We start from the raw sequence: 23360 nt of genomic DNA, 5'->3' as shown, positions 1-23360 counted from the left end.
TTCGCTCAAGTTGTGTATCAGGTGACAAATAATGTGTTTTACAGGTAGTATAATTAATCTAGGCCACAGAGGCGACTGTACTAAACCCATACTTCTATGCTTTTGCATGATAAATTGAATGATTCCCGACTCTTTACTATAGCAGCTTGTATACTGTTTCATACTGAAGACAAGAAAGTTTATGGTTTAATGTACCACGAAACATGCACTGATGAAATGATGACAAAATTAAATTCCATTTGCTGTAAGGAAGTGAATTTTGTATAAACTGCAGTAAAATGATTATATAAGATATAATAAAAGATTTATTACCTAGAGAAGGAATTCCAAGCTATGTTCAACACCAATAATAATCTTTCTCCACATCATCTGTTAAACTGACTATCCAACTACCGGGTATCAAGTTTTAAAGTTCAATAGTACCTTTAAAATATACAAAATTACTGACACCTAGGCTAACAGTTGAAAGAAAGAATCAATTGCCATTACACAAGCACTCACAGTTACATGGATACTTTCCTCCCTTTTATAGTCAAATCATTCACTTCCTCCTTCCCCATTCAAACCTCTTTACAATGAAAAAACAGAGTGGCTACGAAGAAGCACTTTCTTCTCTCTCGCCAACACTCGTGAATCGATTGTCACCTACACCACTCTCCGCTCAAAACATATTGATGCCACTTTGGTTTTGATATGCAATTCACTCTTGAATTCCCTGCAGGTATCGGTTTCATGTCATTATGGCCATTTACCTTCCATTTCCTCTTTCCCTAACATCAAGAAAGGCGAGAAAAATAACCGTGAACAAGACTGCGATCGTCGGCATTGATCAACAGCCTTGATCAACAGCCTTTTAGACCACATTAGTTTGAAGTCTCGTTTATAGCCATCATACAGATTGGCATTATACAAGATGCATTCATATCATTCTGTTTGTTGGGAGCTGGGAGGGCATTCAAGTTTATGTCAAACTGAATGAGCTAACGCCCTTCTGGCACTCAGCAGACAATCCATATGTTGGTAGGTGGTGCAGAGAGGTCTGTAGAGAGGTCCATGAGTACTTTCAAGTTTACTTTTGTTATTCATGGAGTTGCTCACTATTCTAGAGTCCGTGCTATTCATGAAACAAACAAAAAGACATATGCATGCCTTTTCACTTCTCTGGAAATACAAAATACCAACAACTTTTAAAAAAATGCATACTTTGAAATATTGACTTATCACAATAGCCTCTCAAGATTAATTTGAATATCTAACTTTGATAAGAAATTATAACTCAATTGCTAGGACTTTCAAGAATTAACTATAGTGATTTCTGTAATTACATATTTATCAGACATGAACCTACATGAAAACTCCTTTTGTTTTTACTTTCAACTGGAGTTCTTTATCAATAGTTTGTATTGTTGTAGCAGAGACATGGGTCCTGTTTCATAAAACTTGTCAACAATAACAAGTTGCATTAACTGTTATAAGTTACTGAAATCAATGCATTTGAGTGGTTGAGAGCAATCTTTTTTTGTTGAAATGTGACACATGTCATTAATAACAAGTTTCATAAAACGGGGCCCTGAAATTCTAAGAATAAGGACAGGGGGAGAAAATTTTGAAATATATAGCATTATATGATTTAGGGTCATAACAAGACATTCAAATACTAAGCCTATACATTGGTTGCACTACATCACTACCAAGTTGTTTACAGACTTAATGAACACAAGGGGAACTGAATTTTCTTCTTCTTGAGCCACGTTTTGGAAGAACCCTGGGATTTCCAAACAAAGCTACTTGTTTACTTCTGAACAAGGACACTCCTTCCTCCTAAGCTTCTAGTCCAATTCCTTCACCTAAATGTAGATCTAGGCCGAACAAGATAAGGATATATAATACTGTACATGTCTCAATTAATACACCTTCCCTGGTAATGTTTGTCCCTGTTTAGCATACAACAGTCTATAGCTAGTTGTTTAGCATATAACAGTCTAAGCTAGCTCTTATTTGCTGATCTCTTCCACAAACAGGGCTGCTGGAAGATTTGGCATTTATTTGTTTGTCCGTCTTCTTAATGACAATTCAAGTTGCCAGTCTCCATGTAGGTGTTACTTTAGGCCTTCATATAGTTATGCAGGGCTTCACTTACTTTTATGTAAGCTTTCATTTTAGAATAGTGTGAAAACAGGGGGTCTTGCTGTCTAAAAACATTAACATTAAACGCTAACTAAATATTACTGTTATTATCATTATCATTATTATTATTATTTGTAGGTACCTTGAGTTTCTAGAGATTGATATGTGTGCTTTATAAATATTTTCATTATCATTTTATTACAACACAACATACTCAATAATATCTGCTCAAATAGAGTTATTAGAGAAGGAAAAGAAGAGGAGGAGGAGAAGAAGAAAGAGGTAAAGGTGGGGAAGGAGCAGGACAAGGATGAGGAGAAGGAGGAGGAGGAGGAAGAGGAGGAGGAGGAGGAGGAGGAGGAATAGAAACAGTAAGACTTTTCCCTACTGTAATACATTTCTACAGATTCGTAAAACAGCAGCAAAGCTTAGACAATTGATGACAATAAAAAAGACCAGGATTAAATATCAAACATAGAAAATCTATCATGTTAGATATAAAGGTTTCAAAGAAGTCACATATATTTGACACACACAATTGATCGTACACAGTAATGTTGCAAGTTATATTCACTTTATATTCAAGGATTCAATTTTTATTCAATTTTAAACAGTCCCCAGGTGTATCCATTACATGGAAACATTACAATTCAATTTCATAGTCCAATGCACCACCTTCCTCGTTGCCTTTCATACATTATTCATAACTACATTACTGGCATCAACGTCACTATAGTTTCCTGCATAGCCATGATAGATACTACAATCATTTCCTCTCTTCATACACATATGAAACCTGGACTGTCTCCTGTTTATGGAGAAGCCATTAAACTTTCCTTTTAAAACAATAAATCCAATCAGGGGCCTATACTCAAATGCTGTTTAATAAGAAAAGCAGAGTTTTATTCATTGTTTTATACAAAGAATCTATAACACAATCGCAAAGACTATGGACCTCAAGGGAACTTTCAATACTAAATGGATATCTTTTAGAAATAATGTTCGTATTAGCCCCCCTCCCCCCAAAACAGATGTATTGCCCTTTGCGACCAGCCCCAAAATCAAAACTGAAAAATATCAGCCCAAAGAGGGAGTAAAGAAAAAACAAAATTTTGATCGACCCATGTTTTGGCACCTAACGGGCAATAAAACATCTTTCTTTTTTTAGGCCCTATGTAAAGTCATTGCAATGTTCACACACTCCGTAGTTGATGGATTAAGCTACTTTAATTGGTTCATTATGCTGATTAACAAAATAAAGTCTTTGCAATTGTGCTCCAAAAAGGATGGAGTTGATCATGACAAGCCCAGCTACATTTTGAACCGGAAACATCGCAGTACAGGGCTAAGTGCAAGAAGGCACTAAAGGTGTTTCAAAATGAACTTGAGACCTTAAAAGTATGTTGCCAACGAATTATGCAAATGCTCACAATTCTCCAAATCAATTTTCTTTACTGAAAGAATGTTGCAAACAATCTATGTGACTGCTCATAAATCAAATCAATTTTCTCAACCCAAGACATGTTGCTACCTATGGGACTACTCAAATTATCCAAATTGATCCAAATCTATTCCAACATAGTTCCCTTGTGTGAAAAGTCCCTCTATTTCAATGGGCATTTTACAACATTCATGTGTTTCTCTCTGGGTTCTTAATTTTTTATAAATCAGGAAGAAAAACATAGCAAAGTCAAATGGCACCATATAGTCCTAAGAGACTACAAAACATTGAGAGTATAGTCCCTGACAAAGCTACTCGAATTAGCTAATCAACTGGGATGTGAATTTTGAGACATTATAAGAATGTTGATCCAATTAGATTAATGGTTGCAGAAGAAGAAAAGAGCAAAGAAAGACAAACTTAAATCATGCATCTCTGGAGAAATGACAGGATACAGAGAGATAGAAAGATAGAGAGAGAGAGAGAGAGAGAGGGGGGGGGAGATAGGAATACAAAAAGATAGAAACAGAAAGGAGAGATAGTGGAAGAAAAAACAAAAAGAAGATAGAGAGAATGAGAGAGAGGAAGAAAGAGAGAGAGAGAAAGGAAGAAAAGACAGAGGAAGAGGAGAGGAAAGAGAGGGAGAGAGAGAGGAAGAAAGAGAGAGAGAGAAAGGAAGAAAAGACAGAGGAAGAGGAGAGGAAAGAGAGGGAGAGAGAGAGGAAGAAAGAGAGAGAGAAAGGAAGAAAAGACAGAGGAAGAGGAGAGGAAAGAGAGGGAGAGAGAGAGGAAGAAAGAGAGAGAGAGAGAAAGGAAGAAAAGACAGAGGAAGAGGAGAGGAAAGAGAGGGAGAGAGAGAGTAAGAAAGAAAAGACATAAAGAGAAAGGGAGATATAAGGGAGAGATTGACATAAATATGGATAGACTGAGAGAGAGAGAGAGAGAGAGAGAGAGAGAGAGACAGACAGACAGAGAGAGAGAGAAAGGAGACCAGACTGCCATCATTTATATTTTCAAGACAAGTAATTGCCAGTGAGACAATCCCTCTTGATGAAGAACATAGCCATACAATTATTCTAAGAGATTAAGAGACAGAAAGAACTTCTTCCTTCCTCAATATAATTTTCAGGTGTGTGTTTTTTTTTTTTTTTTTTTTTTTGGGGGGGGGGGGGGGGGTTAATGTGCTGGTAAGTTACTGCAAGAATCTTTGGCTTCATAATGAATGTATCACAAAAAGTATTTATCAACTACTGGAAGTAAATAAAAAACAATGGACCAAGTTTTCAAATTCCACAGAGCCATTGGAATGACTTATTTTAGGAGAAAGAAAGTTCCTCAGGTTAGCGTTAATCAGACAATCTTACTTTCTCATGCATGCATCCCGCTACATCAATATTCAGGTCCTCAGTCCCATACGCTTACTTTCTTGTCATATCATGCGAGGGGTGACAATTCGCACTAGATCATTCCCTTTCCAGAAAGGTTACACTCCCTCCGTATATTTGCACCGAGGAGGTGTTTGAACAGGAGAAATCGAACGTAAAACTAAAAGCAAAGTGTTGGAAGAGAGTGAGAAAAATGCATGCATCCGTCATTATGTGGCTATTTGCATTGCGTGTTTGCCCAATCCCCCATCATTACTTAAGTATTGATTAGGTATCGATAGGAACGGCCAAACAACCTGTTCAAATGGCAATAATCGAGCAGCCAAGTTAGGAAATGCACAGAATGACATTTGGACCTTATGCACTTGCAAACATTTGTATGTCAATCATTTGAAGTAGCTTGCACATGAGAAGAATAATAAGCCACAAGGTTGGGGTAATTTGTCTTTCTTGGCACAAGATAGTCACTCCTTCCTTCATATTATAGATAACAGTATATTATCATCTTGCCATGATAAAATCTGCCTTGCACAGTGATTCTAAGCTCATCGGAGGCCAACCCCAATATAGAAATGTCCAAACTTCATAGCGCACTTTTATCATGCTCCCCATTTATAAGCATAGTTATTTTCTACGATCAATGCAGAATTACTGCACAATATTTGCTTTCCAATACCAGGCCAAAAGGCCCTAAAACCTAGAAAATGATTGTGCAATCACACGTTAAATCCATATCATACATGCCCCCATTTGCTAGAAACCTGCTGGCATTACTAATGCTATATCTATGAACTCGCCTTCTCTCTTTCCCTCTGTTCAGACTATATCTAAATTCATTGTATAGCTGTACAAAAATTGTATAGCTATACGATAAGTACTTAATTTATTCTAGTAGTCTGAATGATGTATAATGAAACACTGTATAGCAGAATGCATGTTTGAGCATCATTTCAAACAAAAACTCCATAAAGAATTAAGGGTCCAGTTCTGCATGTAGTCTAAATGTCGTATCATACACAAATTATTTAGCTGGGAGGGGCTTATGGTGAGGGAACTCTGATGATTGGGCAGCTTATATGTCAAATAACCTTTTCAAAACCGGTTTCTTTATACAGTTAAATCTGTCTACAGCAACAACTGCCCAAGGGAAACACAAAAAGTGGTCTTTGTAGACAGGTTCCTTTAGTCCATGTTTCAATGAGAAACCATCTTCAAGGGAAACAAAAAATGTGGTCCTTGTAGACAGGTGGTCACTAAAGCAGGTTAGACTGAACAATATTTTTTGTGTACAATGTTTTTATCTAGTCCGTACACTCTTCCATACTACAATGATTATTTAGACGTTTTTTCTTCTTCTTTATACTAGCAGAATTTTCTTTAAATTTCCTCTAGTGTAAACAGCTATAAGACACATACCAAACTCAGCAGCAGTGTACAGCTATACTGGAAGCCAAGGTCAAAACAAAGCATTGATCTCTAAGAACTAAGAGATATTAATATCCACCAAATGAACACAGATGTGTCTCTCTACCTGTAGGCTTATGCACCGCTAAAGGCATATCCCTGTTTTGTTTTATAAGTTGGTCAATTTGATCTGCGACTGTTTCAATTGGATTTGCTTCTAACCTTTACATACAACTGTTTCAATTTATATTTTGCAACTGTTTCAGTTTTGATAAAGGGCCTGTTTGAAGATAGATCACTGCTTGCATTCGAAGGTTACACTCCACCATTTTGTTTTATAAGTTGATCATTTGATCTGCATTCGTCTCACTTTGATTTCCTAGTATTTCAGTGTATGTCCCGGTTTGATCATCAACAGCATTTTTGTTAAAGGTATGAAATCTTTGGTTTAAGTTATTTATTATTAGAGGACTGTTAAAGATTTGATCTTGCAATGAAAAAGGATCAGCAATAAACACAATTATGGACAAGCAAAATGTAGAATAATAAAACAAAAACATGCTGAAAATTAAAGATGTTAAAAAGCATTCACACTGATATTCACAAATGGGACATAATATTCTACTTGCATCGTCATGGAGTTTTGTCATGTGTCACTGGTCTGCATTCAATAAAGTGAGGAGAATAATGTGAGCAAAAAATGGAAAATTTTACAGGTGTTTTGAGAACCAGCATTTACACCTCAAAAAAAAATAGGATTATCAACTAGAGTTTTAAAAAAAAACACTACAAAGGTGTGTTATCAGTCATGTTAATGGGCAGTTGCAGAGTAACTTCCAACAAATTCCCAATTGTGAGAAAAAACAATTGTGCTTGCAGTGTGAATGCTCCCTATGCAGATTATACTGATTCAATCTCTACTAGAACTAGATCTTTGTTTTGATGACTTATAACATCAACAACAGGCTTACACATTGCTAAAATTGACGGCACCATTCTGTTGTCGCGCTTGCATATTTTTACCTGCCGGGAGATAATAGTCTACATCTGCTTCTCATTAAACTATAAATACTGCATGACAAATCTTTTTCAAGATGCTACTTAAGCAGTCCAGGTGGGCGCCCATCAAGTTTAATGCTAACATTGTTTTATAGTTGAGGGCACTGCCCTCTATAGAGTCTACTTGATGTGATAAGATCTGATCAATCAATTTATTAATGCTAGTGTGAAAATCCCCCGCAATGCTACACAGTGCTAACCAATTCACATCTGTGTTACTTATTACTATGCTGCAAAATGAACAATACATAATCTGATTTAATACTGTTCTAAATAAATAACCATGGGTGTATGTCCTAAGGGGTAATAGGAGTATAATCCCCCCCACACTTTTGAGGGAGAGAGTGGCCTGTACAAATACACCCACCCAATTTTTAAGGAAATCAATCACTTGTTAACAAATGTGTTGAAAATATTACAAGTGACTCTTATAATAGTAAAAATGTATCTTCAAATTGATACTAAAATACTATAAATAGGATTAAGATGTCCTAAAAATGATCCATATATTTTTCCAAAATCCCACAGCTATCTGCAGCAGATAGTGGGGTGTGTTTGCACAAGCAATCTTGGCACCTAACTGATATCAGCCACCCCCCCCCCCCCCCCCACCCTCATCATCCTGAGAACAGATAACGCCACTGAAAGTAATACTGTCATACTGAAACAAGCACTGAACCCTCATCCATACTGACATAATATGTATTGCCTGTCACAACTTTTCAAAACTTATGTGAACACCATTTGCTGTCTAAGGAAGATATGAACATAGAATTTGAAGAAAAAATATCTCACACCAGCTCAAACTCTCAACAGTATAGTTAGAGCTTTTAGTAGGCTATGAACCACTCTTGTTTCGACAAGAAAATAATGAAAACATCACAAATCACACTATCACTGAAAAAAAGAAATTGGTAAACACTCTTTTAACTATTTATTTAAAAAAAATCGACAGTACTATCAAAGTGACATTGTTTTCATAACACTTTCATTTATAATACAAAGTTTTGTATTCAGTATTTTTTAAAGTGTTGATCCAACAGTAAGTTAATGATCATTTACAGCAGGGACTGCATTTGTATATTCTTATCTGAAACTTGAGTCACCATGTAAGATTTGAACATGTTACCTTCTGGTATAGATCTTTCTTGAACACACACTGCTAATTCAAGAACTATACTAAGCATCATTAAATTATATATGGATGAAAGTCACATAAGTTAAATACTTTATTTCTTGTTGATTTGTACAATATTTACAGGTGAGCTAGATCGAGGCATCTTGTTGCATGATGGTTCTGATTAGTCGGTTTTATTGCTAGGTATGTTCACCTTCATATCCAAGTCACACACACAAGGGTCAGTATCTGGGACTGAATGTTATCTCTACACCCATCTTGGATAGAAGCCACACATTAGGTCATCTGGGATCTGGAATAAAAGAAAATAGAGAGGAAAAACATAATTTATTCAAAATCAATGCTTCCAGAACCAATGTCAAAAATACTTATAAAGTTATATGATTAATTGTTGTCTTGCCCGAAAATTAGCAAGATTGTTTATTGCTTGATGATTACCAATTCACATCGGCATAATCATCCTCCTCATCATTCCATTATTGTTGCTCATAAATACATATCATGCTGATGATAATAATCATCATCATCACCATCACCATCTTTATTATTGTTGTTTTCATCATCATCATCATCATCATCATGATTATCACCATCATCATAATCCCCATGATCATCATCATAATCCCCTTGATCATCATCATAATCAACATGTTCATTATCATCATCTCATCTTCACCTTCATCATCATCATCCTCATCATCATCACGATTATCACCATCATCATAATATGATCATCATCATAATCAACATGTTCATTATCATCATCTCATCTTCATGCACCTTCATCATCATCATCCTCATCATAATCAATATCGTCATTATCATCATCTCTTACAAAGTGGTTCCCTTTCTATAAATCTTCTTCACTTTCTTACTCTAGCCAACTCCAAATTTAACATTCCTCCATTTTTACTGATGCAATTCATCCATCTCTTCTTTAATCCTTCTGCTCCTTCTTTCCCCATCACTTTGCAGCCCATCCAATTAATTCATAGACAGTTATAAATCATGTGGCGGTCTAGACTAGAGTGGAAAATTACAGGGTAAGAGGGTATCATTTTATGCTGATAAACAAAAATCCCAGAATCCACATAATTCACCTCTCTAAATTTAAGGGCTGCAAGAATCATGTGCATTAATTCACAGCCAACTCCATGCCAAATAGATTTGCACTCTCAAATTTCCCTCTTTGAATTTTAATGCATGTAACTCTAAGACTTGAGTTTACCAAACATAATTTCCTACAAGGCATGATGAATGTATTAGATTACTCACATTAAATTAGTTTTTGTCATTTTGTGGTCCTACATCTACCTCCTACGAGTGAAGCTAAATTAGAGCAATTATTATTGATTGAGTCAATTACAAGATGAAATGACCTCCATTTCATTTTGCATGATAAAATTAGTTTATTGATCAGAACAATAATGAATCATAATTATGATGAAATTTTAATGAGTGTATTAGTGCTTCTCGTATGTGTGCACATATACATTTATAAAGGCTGATTAAAAAGACTTTAAAAAAAATTGAACTATATTATATAATAAAGTTTTCTCTGTGATGAAGAAAAAGGAGAGCTGGGAAGAAATGGGAGAAAGAGAGAGGGAGAAAGAGAGAGAGAGAGATAGAGAGAGATAGAAAGAGAGAGAGTGAGAGACCAAGAGGGGTAGAGAAATGGAGAGGGACATCAAGAGAGAAGGGGCCGTGAAGGGAGAGAAATAGAGAAAGAGAAGGGAAAGAGAGAGAAAAGGGGGGAGAGGGGGAGGAGAGAGGGAGATGGAGAGAGAGAGGGTGAGAGAGGGAGAGGAAGGAGAGAGGGAGGAAGAGAGTGAGAGAGAGAGAGAGAGAGAGAGAGAAATAGTGAGAGAGATAGAAAGAGAGGAAATAAGAGAGAGAGAGAGAAAGAGAGAGAGAGAGAGAAAGCGAAAAAAATATAGAGGAGAGAGAAAAGAGTGAAAACAGTTCTAACAGGAATGGCCAATAAAATGAGGGAAAGGGATTCGGATTAAACAAAATGTCCCAGCAATCATTTCCCCACATTTTTCGACCAAGGTGAAATTGAATACCGGTATGCAGAATTATTTCATATGTTAGAGAGATGTGAATCAAGGAATATATTCATGACACAAACCAGATTATTTCAAAAACTGAAATTCGAGAGAGTTGATGACGTCACATTTTGGTCACAAACAACGTAACGAGCACCCAACAAACAAAAACACAAATAAATTCTTATCCATTGGGAGAAATCAACCAAAATAGACCAAAATAGATGTAGAATCTAAAATGTCCTTCGCCCAGAGAAACATTCAAGGGAATCAGCCCGAAATACCCTTGAAGGGAGATCGATATGTTTATTTGAGACAGCAATGGCTATGACCGTACGTCATTCATACTGAATCCTGGTACACAGACTGTAAACAAGTAAAAGTGTTCTTCATTCTGAAATGATGTAGAACTTATTTGCAACGAAACTAAAGTCAATATTTGTGTATTTTTTTCCTTGAAAAGAGGAATAGATAATAATCTCAATTTAAGAAACTTGAAATGTTTTTTTCTGTTCCCAACAATATTTACACGATCATCTCTAAATATGTTCACTGGTAATACAATATGAATATAAATATGATTTCAATGGCTTTCCAAGAAATCAGCACAAGAGCATTGTAATGGCCTACTACGTTCCATATAAAAAAAATCCCATTTGGATTATGTAATTGTTATGTTCATTCAGCTCAATAGGTGATGTACTTAACTGTTTCGTTGTGGACATTTCTTGAAAGTCTCTGTGACCAGGTTTAAAAAACCTTCCGCTGACATTTTGTACATTAGAAATCTCTGATTTCAAGTGAGCATATCCCTTATCCTTTAATAAATGGTTGCAAGTGAAAATGCAGTTTGATGACAGAAAATAGCAGTGCTGGTATTCATTAAGTATTACAGTCCGTCATTAATGACTTTTCTCTCTGTCTCTTACTCTCTCTCTCTCTCTCTCTCTCTGTGTCTCTCTCTCTCATCTACGTCATTGTAGAGGGCTTCACACTGCTCTTTTTGTAGAAGATCACTTGCGTATGACCAGGCCCAATGTTAAAAGTTGTTTTGTTTGTTTTAATGGAGGGGGGGGGGGGGAGGGGGAGGCAGCCCATGTGTCCCAGGTGCCTGGTAGGGTCAAGCCCTTCATGGTAAACATAATTCATTTACAAATCAAGGAAAGAATCATGTACTGTAACTCAACAGCAAGAAATAGCAGGTGACCTTAAATTTGAGAGAATACTAAAGTTCTGATAAAGTCTAAAAGAAAAATAAATTATAAGGATCTGTGTCTTTTTTAAAATTCATATGTGAAAGAATATTATGTTACATGACAAGCTGTGCTCTTAAAATGTCCCTTTTATCCAAAGGTGATAGTGAATACCTTTAACTTTAGACCAGGTTCTAATGACACATTTTGTGTCCAACAAGCCCAAATCGGTGCACAGTTTTTTTTCACTGTTTGCAATTTTCAAATCAAATCAAAGTGTGATGCAATCATATTTATCACACCACCATTCAGAATAACTTCATGACAGTTTCTTTCACAAGGCAATCACAAACTATCTACATTCTCTTTGCTTGCATGGAAGATGAAGTTTCATTAACAGTAAAACTGCACTCATTAAAGGGATAGTTGAGTTCTGTTTTCAGATCGCAAATGACTTCAAAGTGCATGGTTATTGCTCTTTTTTCTTATCTATGACATTACTCGTGCCCTTTTGGGACCTAAAATTGCTAAGAAGGTAATTTTAGACCCAAAAATGTAATTTAGCCAATACGATCATACCAATTCAGCTCCACTTTCAAAAAAATATGGTGACCGTTAATTAATTAATTAATAATATCAATACATGGGCCAGCTAGCTGATTGTGCATAATATAACCAACACGAAAAAGCCAACATCGGCACTGGCTGAAATACAACGTAAAAGGCGTTTTTTTCTTCTTTTTTTTTTCAACGGCTTTCAACGGCTGGTTCACATTATCTAATATTTGTGGTGGTTTCACAAGTATTAGAGATCGTTATATTTTTGGATATTTCAGCCGTCTCTGAACCGATTTTGATCAAACAAAGATGATTTTGTCATTTAAATTGTATGTTCTTTCAAATTTGACACTCAGTTTTTCATTATCTCACAAAAAAATTATTTTGTGTAGTGCCCTCTGCAACAGAACTCAACTATCCCTTTAGGACAATGTTTTGATTGATTGTTAAAATTGCAAAATGCACTCTCAAGATCCAAGTTTATTTGAAGAGTTCCTACTCTCATGACTCATTGTGGGCAACATTAACCCCTCCATCATCCCTATAAATACCGGCAGTCATACTGGCCGATAATGACTCTGGTGGCGGGGGATGGTGATGCAGTAATTTGAGGGAAATGGAGAATCCATCATAAACACACTAAACTTGTTAGAGAATGGTGTGTTCTCATGGCCAGAATTTACAATATGTGCACATCCCTTTCTATACCTACAATACATTATATTGCCATGAGCGATTGTTGCGCCACAGGCAGGAGGGGACTCCTTGTGAAACAGTTTTGCACAAAAGATTAAAGAGGCCTAGCTGAAATCCCATTTGTATTGCGTGGGTGATGTACTATAGGTCAGTCACCTTTGCAAGCCAATCACCTATCACGTATATGCAACGTACCAACCATTAACTGTGATGTGTTGATATGTTATAGGCATTTCAACATGGATCACATGTTATTTTAACAGTCGTGCTCAAGGCGCCTACCTAAAGACGCCATAACACATGAGCCAAGCTAGGTCACTGACCTTTGTAACGGAAAAAACATACATCCATAAACATGGAACTTCCAAACAACAAAACTTGGACAAATTTTCCTTGTGAAGATGAATTGATATGTTTTAGGCATTATTTACATCTGTAAAATGGCTCACACTGCATACTTATTATAATGTGGCACTCAAGGCAGGAGGGGTATAATTTTGGTGCACAATGATAAAAGTCACCCTGTAGCTGCCATAATGTGTCATGTTCTACTGGTCAGTCACCTTTGTAATTGCAATAGCATGTGCATTACTGCAATAACGCTTCATGCTCCATCTTTGTACTGAGGTGCTAAAGGCAGGAGGGGTTGTTTATGAGTTATATCAACAATTACAGAAGCCTAGCCGGAAGCTCCTGTAATACTGATGTTATGTCCTATAGGTCAGCCACCTTTGCAATGCATCCATACCCCGATACACGAATGTACAGTTAACAACTAAATTATTCATCCCCTTGTATTAAAATTTGATGTTTTTTGTGTTTTTCGTAACTCAAAAATGAAAGGCAGACTGGTTGGATTAGGTCCTTTGTCAAATACTTTTAGATTTAAGCTTCAATAAGTCACATTCTTCAGTAACACAAATCAGGCCAAATTGAACAAAACTGTGTGAAGTGACGAGGAGATGAGTTTAGAATAAATCGGAAGCGAAGTTCAGAACGTAATAATGTTTGATGACTTGAATGGATGGAAATCTGATGATATTAATAGTACCCTCACATAAACAAGAGAGGGGATTATATCCTTGTTTTTATTCATAGAGTTAGAGATCAGTAATGCATCACTATCAGATAACCAGAAAATAAAAATAGTATGAAATATGAGTAATTAAGCTACCAGATGCATTTTTACAAAAGGAGCTGTTGTTAGTACCAGTATAGACTTTCTTCCCACCAGTAAATTCTATTAAATTTACAGAGTGTGAAATAACAGTCACAGTGTATAAATTTATATATATATATATATATATATATATATATATATATATATATATATATATATATATATATATATATATATATATATATATATTATCTGTTAATCTGTTGAGAGATAGAAAGGGAATTAAATATCTGCTAAAGTATATAAGTACTAAGTTCTTACTAGATAATATCTAGCCAGCAGCTATATTGAAATCAAGTAACTATTAAGAACCTATATGTATACCTTTTCTACAATTCATATTATTAATCAGATTTTGAAAGAACAGCTACAGTATGGTCGCGTAACTAAATCAAATTCCCTTAAAAATTAAATGCAGACTATAGACAACCGAAGTGCTAACATCATTTTCGCTTGAGGTCCAGGTTCTAAACAACAGATCCTGCGCATGAGGTTCACCACGAAACCATTCAAGCAACAGGCTGGAACAGGGCATACTTGTAGTGTTTGGGACTGGTGTGATCACCACACCATTGTTTAGCACAAAATTGGAACCAGCAACATTGACAGCTTGGCCAGTATAAAGTCACAATTCATCACAATTCAGTATTCTATAGCAGCTGCATCTAAGATAAGAAACCTATTTCAATTTGAGATAAAGGTATCTTTGCTACCAGTAAATTCAAGAAAAGCTCTCAATAACCATATCATGCACATGTCAAATATAAAAAAAACATTAAAATCAAATGTTAAATTGCATGAGAGGATATAAGCCACTACCATATATAAAGTCATTAACAAACTCTGGCAAACCAAGCCAGGAAAGAAGTGATCAAATGTCATTGCTGAGGCAAATACGTGTGATATTATAATACTCCCCTCCCCCTTTCTTTTTACTTTTGAGCAATTGATCTTGTAATCCATCATTCTTGAGGTAATTTTCCTCCAAGAGGAGGAGGGGGAGGGGGGAGGAGCAAGAAAATAGTCATTAAAATTGTTCTTTTTTGATCTACATACGTAAGATACAGGTAGATTTCAAAATCTCAATAAAATATTGAACACTGAAATTTGATTTTAAAGGGGTCTTTTTATAATTTTTTGTAGACCTAGTAGTACAGGATCGGACGATCTAAACAACATTTTCTGACATTTTCAGACACATAAATATTACATGGCAAGAGGATTAAGGGATTCACATTTAATTTCTCTAGGGAGCAATATTAAACTTCAAGCACCTCTAGCATTTAGAAATATCAAAGTAAAATTTCCAGACAGTATTAAACATTTATACCAATCTGAAAAGTCACTTGGATGTGGGTTACAGAAAGATTTGAATGCATAATGCGACTCTCATTCTCATCTATGCAAATCAAATTTTTAAGAAAGATGATATATTGTCTAAATATTTAAGTGCAAAAAACCCACAGTAATTTGACTTTAAAAGGATCTTTTTATATTTGTTTGTAAACCTAGTGGTACAGGACGATCAAAACAACATTTTCTGCCTCAGGAGTACTGGATAAAATATATAACATTTCCGATAGGATTAAGGGATTAATTTACATTTAATTTCTCTTGGGAGAATTATAAAAATTCAAGCACCTTTAGCATTCAGAAATTTCCAGATGGTATCAAACATTTATACCAATCTGAAAAGTCACTTGGATGTGTGGGTTACAGAAAGATTTTAATAAAAAGTGTAACTCTCACTCTTATTTATGCACATTAATTTGTCTGGAATAATGATATTGTCTGAATATTTTAGTGCTGTATTACCGATTGTGAGAGGAGCTTGACTTTATAATGCTCCAAAGAAAAAAGAAATAACAATTTATAAATCCTATTGGAAATGTTATATTTTTTCCAGTACTCCTGAGTCAGTTAAAAAAATATCTTGGTGAATACCTAACATAGAATAAAGAAGAAATTTCAAATGTTGAGAACTAAAATAGCATTAGTATCATCTGCAGCAACATTAGACTAAAAAGATTGAACACATATTCCAGGGCCAAGTTTTATAAAACACTTGTTGTCAATAGCAGGTTCCATAACTGTTAAAGCTAGGCTACTGGCAGAAAATATGATCTGTTGAATTTTGTTGAGAACCAATTGGGCATTATACTGTCACTTTCATCAATATTCAATCCAAAAGAATGAATTAATATGCTTTGGAGCCCTATTTCATACAAAATTGTTGTCAATTTCAAGTTGTTATAAGCTACTGAAATAGTTTGATTTAGTCGGCTATGAGCAAATTTGTCAAAGAAATGTGACATTGAGTTTTATGAAACATTCCCACAACAGAGTCCCAAGTCACCCATTCATTTTTAATTATACACCAGGTCGTTTTTCATTCAATCTATACCACGACACCTTCATACATAAAATAGCTATAGCAATATAGAAATACAATCCTACCTGACAGTGAGTGAATGTAAATTACATCTGGATAGAATTTCACTACTTCATTCTGTATGCACATTTCATATACACAATGCTAAATTTATGTAAAATGACAATATTTGACCTTTGTCATTAGAACATTGGTTACTATTATCAAACTCAATCTCTGGGAATTAAATGAATTAATTGAGCATATCCCCCATTAATGTTAGAACATGGATAATCTTACTATGTGACTTAAAAGTAGATCGAGAACACTTGAAAATTAGCTGAATAACACTTATATAATGCTATTCAGAACACAGGTTCACTGGTTCACTATATAATAAGATTGACAAATTAAATATAAATCTGTTAATGGTCGACTGACAACACCTGTTATTGGGTAAACACCTGAACGGTGATGAATTCCCAATGAGAGCCCACTCCTATGTGTCACTTTAAATAGCGTCTCACTGCTAATGTAGATGACTATATTCTCTGTTGATCAAATATCTGATCTATTCTAAACTTGACCACAACTATTTCTAAACGACCCTATACCTGGAGCTTAAAACATACCCGCTGCTATAGATAATCTATCACTGCTACTGTTCATGGATCAGATATATATTCTGTTCAATATATTATGTTGACTGTCTGATTGATAGACCTTTACTTGTAACTCAATCTGCTATAATTCACCAAGTACTAATGTCACCTTCCTCAGAGGAAGTTAAGGCCAATTACATTTAAATTGCATAATTAATGTGGTTTTACAATAAATACTTTTAACATTGCCCCCTTCCCTCTGCAACTCCTGCAGTACCATTTAAAAATCTTTCATGAAGCCTGCACTGGATTAATTTGTTGTCAACACTGTAGATGTATGTATTCTGTTTCATTAAAAGATGAAGGATGGAGGTGGAACGTACAGTACTGCATTTATATGTTAGTAAGAGCAGTTAGACAAGTGCTTTACCCTGTACAGACAACCCAGATTCATTACATGTGAAAACTGTATAGATACACGATAAGTACTTTAATTTTTTCTGATCAATTTCTTAACTTTCTATAAATACTCTCTCACCGCAGATGAATATAACTCTACAATACTTTACCCCAAATACATCCACACCACCCTTACTTGGGATCTAAAACAGCCCTACACCATTAATGAATTCTCACTGCTCTAACGATGTGGAGGAATATATACCTATACTAGCCTACTATATATACTTCACCATTGTTATTTTAAACTGCCCCTTCTCTGTGCCTAAAAGGCCCTGTTGGTTTAATAATCTCTCACTGCTAGGGTAGTATGCAGGTGAATATATACTATACCTCAACCATATACCTCAACCATATACCTCAACCATATACCTCACCACAAGACACCTATCCTTCAAAACATCCCCGCTCGGTGCCTAAAATAGCCCTGCTGCTATAAATAAAACCAGTCATCCCTACACCAGCGTGCTTCTCAAATCGGAGCAGCCAAAAATAGAAAGCTTTTCCCCATGGGGGTGCAAGAATCGAAGATTAGCCTCAGGTTACAGTGCCCAGAGAAAAGTATCAGGACGCGACCTGATGAAACAGAGATTGTAAACACGCCAAGTTCATGCAGAGGTTGCCAAGCCACAAGCGTGAATTCTGTTCTTTCCTTTATATCATCAGTTTTGAAATGGACATAGAAGTATTGTGTCAATCAGGACGCTTGGGTTGCTGATTTTATTCATAGATTGCAAAGATTGTAGATTTAGGTGTGATAAAATGATAATATTGACCTCAACCCTCTGATTTTGTAACAACATACAAAGGGCTATGAACCGATGAACGACATGAGCTATGTTTTAACATGGCTTTTTCTTCATCTCATGAGTATTTTGTTGATTATATCGCTTCATTTGTTCAGAGCCAGAAGGGTCTTAACACTTTGTTCAAGAGTATGAGTTAATGCCCTTCTGAATCCAACCAGATAGATATGATATGGATGATAGACATATAGCCAAAGCAGAAGAAGAAATAGTATTTCCAGCTATTGCAATATTTAATAGGGCACTGATAATATTTAACACTAAGTAATCAGACAGAATATAAAACTATTCTTTTAAGAAAATAATAAAACATAATAATTTTGTTTACTCAGGGAAGCCTCGTCAGCATCAATGTTGTTCTCCAGGCATGATCACCCTGCAATTATCATTACCTCAGCAATTGCCACATACTCATTTACACCTGGGCGGAGAGTGGCAAATGTGGATGAATGTCTTGCAAAATTACATTAGTGCCGGGCTGGGATCTGAACCCTCAACCCTTAGATTGAGGGTCAAGTGAATGAACCACTACACCATGACACCTCCATACATAAAATAGCTATAGCAACATAGAAAGACAATCCTACCTGATATTGAGTGCATTGGAAATTATATCTGGATAGAATTTCAGTACATTATTCTGTATCAGGGGTGATAGTGAGCACTAAAAAAAAAATAGGTTTTTTGTTTTCCCCTCAACCACGCCCCCCTTGAGTAAAAAAAAAAAAAAAGAGGATTCGTGAGGAAAAAATGGCATCTAACAACATTCCCCCCTTTCGAGTAAGAAAATTGGGGAAAAAAATAGGGCAAAATAAAGAAGAATAGAGAAAATAAGGGGGGAATCGGGAAAATCAGGATAAAATAGGGAAGGGAAAAAAAATCTGGAAAAAAAAAAAAAAAAAAAAATCATTTTTTTTTTTTTTTTTTTTTTAAATCGGGAAGAAAAAAAAAAATCGGGAAAAAATCGGGAAAAATAAAAAAAATCGGGAAACCGATTTAAATCGGGTTTTTATCAGGCCTGCTGTATTCACATTTTATATAAACAATGCTAAATTTTTGTAAAGTGATGATATCTGAACTTTGTCAACATAACGTTGGTTACTTTTATCAAACTCAATTTTAGGGCATTAGATGAATTAATTGAGCATATTCCCAACTAATGTCAGAACATATATAGATGATGTTAATATGTGACCTGCCTGTGGTGAAAAGTAGATCAAGAATGATAGAAAAATCAGATGAATAATAATTATACAGAGCACAGTATTTGAACTTCGTCAACATAACATTGGTTACTTTTATCAAACTAGATCTCTCGACATTTTAGATGAATTTATTGAGCATATCCCCCAATAATGTTGCTATGTGACTTGCCTGTGGTCAGAAGTAGATCAAGAACATTTGAAAATCAGATGGATAACACCTATAAGTTCACTGGTTCACTACATAATTAGATTGACAAATTAAATATAAGTCTGTTTAAGGTTCTTTATTGATTTCAACACAGTGGAGGTGCCAAGCAAATGTCAAATCTATACAATTTTCATTCCAGTTCAATGCCGAGTTATATTAGATTAATTGTAGTAATCTATATAACCTAGCTTGCTAATGAATTACTCTAATTGTAAACTGATGTCTGCAAGGTGAGTGTCTTCTGATGCAGGGGCCTGTTTTTCTATCATATGGGGCTACACATGGGAAGTTTGCAGCACATAAAAAGTGGTGTAGGCTAACATGTTAGTATTGACTAGCGGCATGATAATGGCAAGCTAGCCACAACTATTCTTTTATTAAAGTATATGATTAAATATTTAATAACTATTTAATCATAAAGGCAATTTTTTGCACAAATATATATAACTTTTGTGTTATTTCTGTATGAATGGCATTTGTTATGTGTGTGTGCTTTTCTTTTTCTAATTTTCTTCTTGTTACATTGTTTTCCGCAGTTAAGTATTCATTTGTATAGAAATTGCACAATAAAAATTTACAATTATTATCATTATTTTTATTATTAACTGCATGTTCTTACTATAACATGTCAGACTTTGAATATATATATATATATATATCAACTATTTCAGACATAGTGATACATTTTTTTTGAAAGAGTACTCACTTCTAATGGACAATGGTCAACACCCTATGACACTTCAGTACAAAACTTTTTGGCTTCTTTCGATTTTGAAAGATGTTTTTGTTTTTTTGCATAACAACATCTTTCAAAAACATTAATCAAATACTTTTGGTTAAAGATACACTATCTGATGTGTTTCATATATGAGGGGCACAACATACAAGATGTAAATTAGTAAGTGGTAAAGCAATATATTCTTTAAAATATTGAGGAAAAAGCCATTTGCCAAGTTTATGATAAGATGAGTGATCATAAAATTCCTCAAATCTAGTCAGCACAATTACCTTCACATTTGTTCAGTATTTTTTTTTTATAGCATAGCTGTTAGCCCAAAAGGAGGAGATAGAGAGAGGGAGGGGGGGGGGGGGTGGAGAGCGAGAGAGAGAGAGGGTGAGAGAGAGAGCTGAATATAACACTCGGATATCAATGTAATCAATAAAATGCAAACAACTGAAAATGAAAATAATCAAGAAGATTTTTTAAGAAAGATCAGAATTAAACCATCTAGGGATGTTGAGACATGAATGTAAAAAAAATGTTATCTATAACAAAAAACAAAAAAACTTTGGATGGAACAAGCTCTCTACAACAACAATGATTAAATTAAAGAGACAAGAGCTATCATTTAGGGGCAGTCCAAGACTGACCATTCTCCTTGCCCCTCAAAAAGATTCTCCTAAAAAGATTCCCCTCACCCCCACTGATTCCAAACCTTCCAAATCAATACCAATTTGTCTCCATTCTAAAGAGCTCTCTTTTGATGCCCATTCTTATGAAAAGCTTGACACCTACAGTAATATCCCAGTTATATGCCAATCTTGGGGTCATTGTTGTCCAGAAGTGCACTGTTTCTTTTAGTCCTAACAAATTATCTTGTTGCAGGTTCTTTATTCCCTCCCTCAGCTTGGTAAAAACCTTTTGAGAGCAGCTCGATCCAGTCACAAAAGAGGATAGTGTGTTCTAATGATTTTGCTGTAAGGCACTTCCAGAGTTGGAGCTTAGGACTAAACTCTTGTCCTAAAGATTACAGATGTCCAACTTCAATTCCTTTCCAATCAAACAAGTACAAGAGTTTAGTCCTTGTTTGGTTGTAAAGGAATTGAAGTTGGACATCTGTAATCCTTAAAGTATCTCCTATTTTAAATACACCAATTGAGGACCAGTCAGTTCACTGTATACATGTTGATCCATGCACTGCATTTGGAATAACATCAAAACAACAAATACATGAAACGGTGAAATGAAACATCTGTAATCCTTAAAGTATCTCCTATTTTAGATACACTAATGGAGGACCAGTCAGCTTACTGTATACATGTTGATCAATGTACTGCATTTGGAATGACATAACAACAACAAATAAATGAAACAGTGTTTCAATAGATATGCAGTGAAAATATGGAACACACAATTTAAATGTCAATTGATCTTGCCGTTACTGCACTTATCAAATACATGGCAAAACAAGTTAAGAATAACATTTTACCCTCGGAATCAATTTAAGAGATAATCTGTTAAAAGGGACTTGAAAAGAAAGAGTGGGCAATGTTAAATGTAAGTACCTATTTATATTAAAAAAATTACCAATATAAGCCTGCACTTTACAAACTTAATATTGTGCTTAAAGCCGTAAGATATATGAGTCGCTTTGCTCATTACCAAGAATAGCTTTTCATTCGGTTTTTAGTATGTTCTATTTTTAAAGAAACAGAATGCATACTGGTATGCAAGCTTATGATTAAGAACAACTTGTTTAAATTAGTGATTGCAATGTCGAGTTGCAAATTTTAGTAAACGAATACGGTACATCAACATCTTAAAAGATATTAAGTTTTAAACAGACAAAACAATATGAAGGTCTGCTTGATCAATTTTTTGTTCTTCTTGTTTCCATTTCTAGCACTGCCTTGGAATAGAGGTGGATGAGAAGGGCAAGGACAAATTATCCATATTTCATCAAGCCTAATTACTGTGCTCAGACTACCCCATGGAGAGATCTAAAAGGGCGGCCATGTTTAGTCTGAAAACATTGATATGCCTCGCAATCATAACATTAAATATGCTCAACACGGATGCCAATTAACCCTTGTTAACATTTTAATATAGACTACTACTAGTCCATGTCTGTCGAGAATTTGCTCATTAAAATTTGATCGATACAATCTGGAAAATGTGTGTATTTAATCACCAGCACCATGTCTGTGCGTTTTCTAATTCACCCTCAAATAATATCATATGATTTGGTGTGGGAGCACTATAGTAGATAACTAAAATATTGCAGGGCCCCAATAAAGAGCCTTATTAAAAGTGATGATCGAGGCCAACTTTCATAAATGAGACTATATTATCATTTCTTCTTCTTATGTAACATAGTTTTCAGAATGAGAAGCTAGGAATTCCAAGAGACAATTTAAATGATTTCTTTTGTTCACCAAAAACAATTTTTGAATACAGCTTATAGCTTTATTGAACAATGTATACATATATTACACTAAATGTGGAATAAGCCCATTATATTTCAAGATTGTTATCTTTCAATTCTAAAATATACAAAGCAAGATAAAATTCGGTCTTGGGGGTTTCAGAAAGAATGCAAAAGGCCCTTTCCTTTACTTAAAGCCTTATATTACTTAAACTGTAAATTGAGTAATGTAATGCTTTCATCTTCAGCATGTACAAACACTTCAAAGGAATTACATTGGAGCCTTTCACATACGGTGCTTATATCCCTGTTTGCATCTGTTTGCATTCCT

General features: G+C 35.1%; 1 protein-coding gene across 1 annotated transcript in view; it reads left to right on the top strand.

Moving 5' to 3' along the window:
* The window catches only part of LOC115922771 (uncharacterized protein K02A2.6-like), a 34416-nt gene extending 11843 nt beyond the window's left edge, over positions 1-22573 (top strand). Inside the window, exon 3 of the mRNA XM_030982392.1 lies at positions 22508-22573. Within this exon, the coding sequence (XP_030838252.1) occupies positions 22508-22573 (66 nt within the window). The remainder of the gene's footprint in view (positions 1-22507) is intronic.
* The last annotated feature ends 787 nt before the right edge of the window (positions 22574-23360 follow it).

The sequence above is a fragment of the Strongylocentrotus purpuratus genome, unplaced genomic scaffold, assembly GCF_000002235.5.
Source record: "Strongylocentrotus purpuratus isolate Spur 01 unplaced genomic scaffold, Spur_5.0 spur5_contig_825, whole genome shotgun sequence".
NCBI lineage: Eukaryota > Metazoa > Echinodermata > Echinoidea > Camarodonta > Strongylocentrotidae > Strongylocentrotus > Strongylocentrotus purpuratus.
The sequence above is the reverse complement of the archived record's forward strand: the minus strand, read 5'-3'. Positions and strand labels throughout refer to the sequence as shown.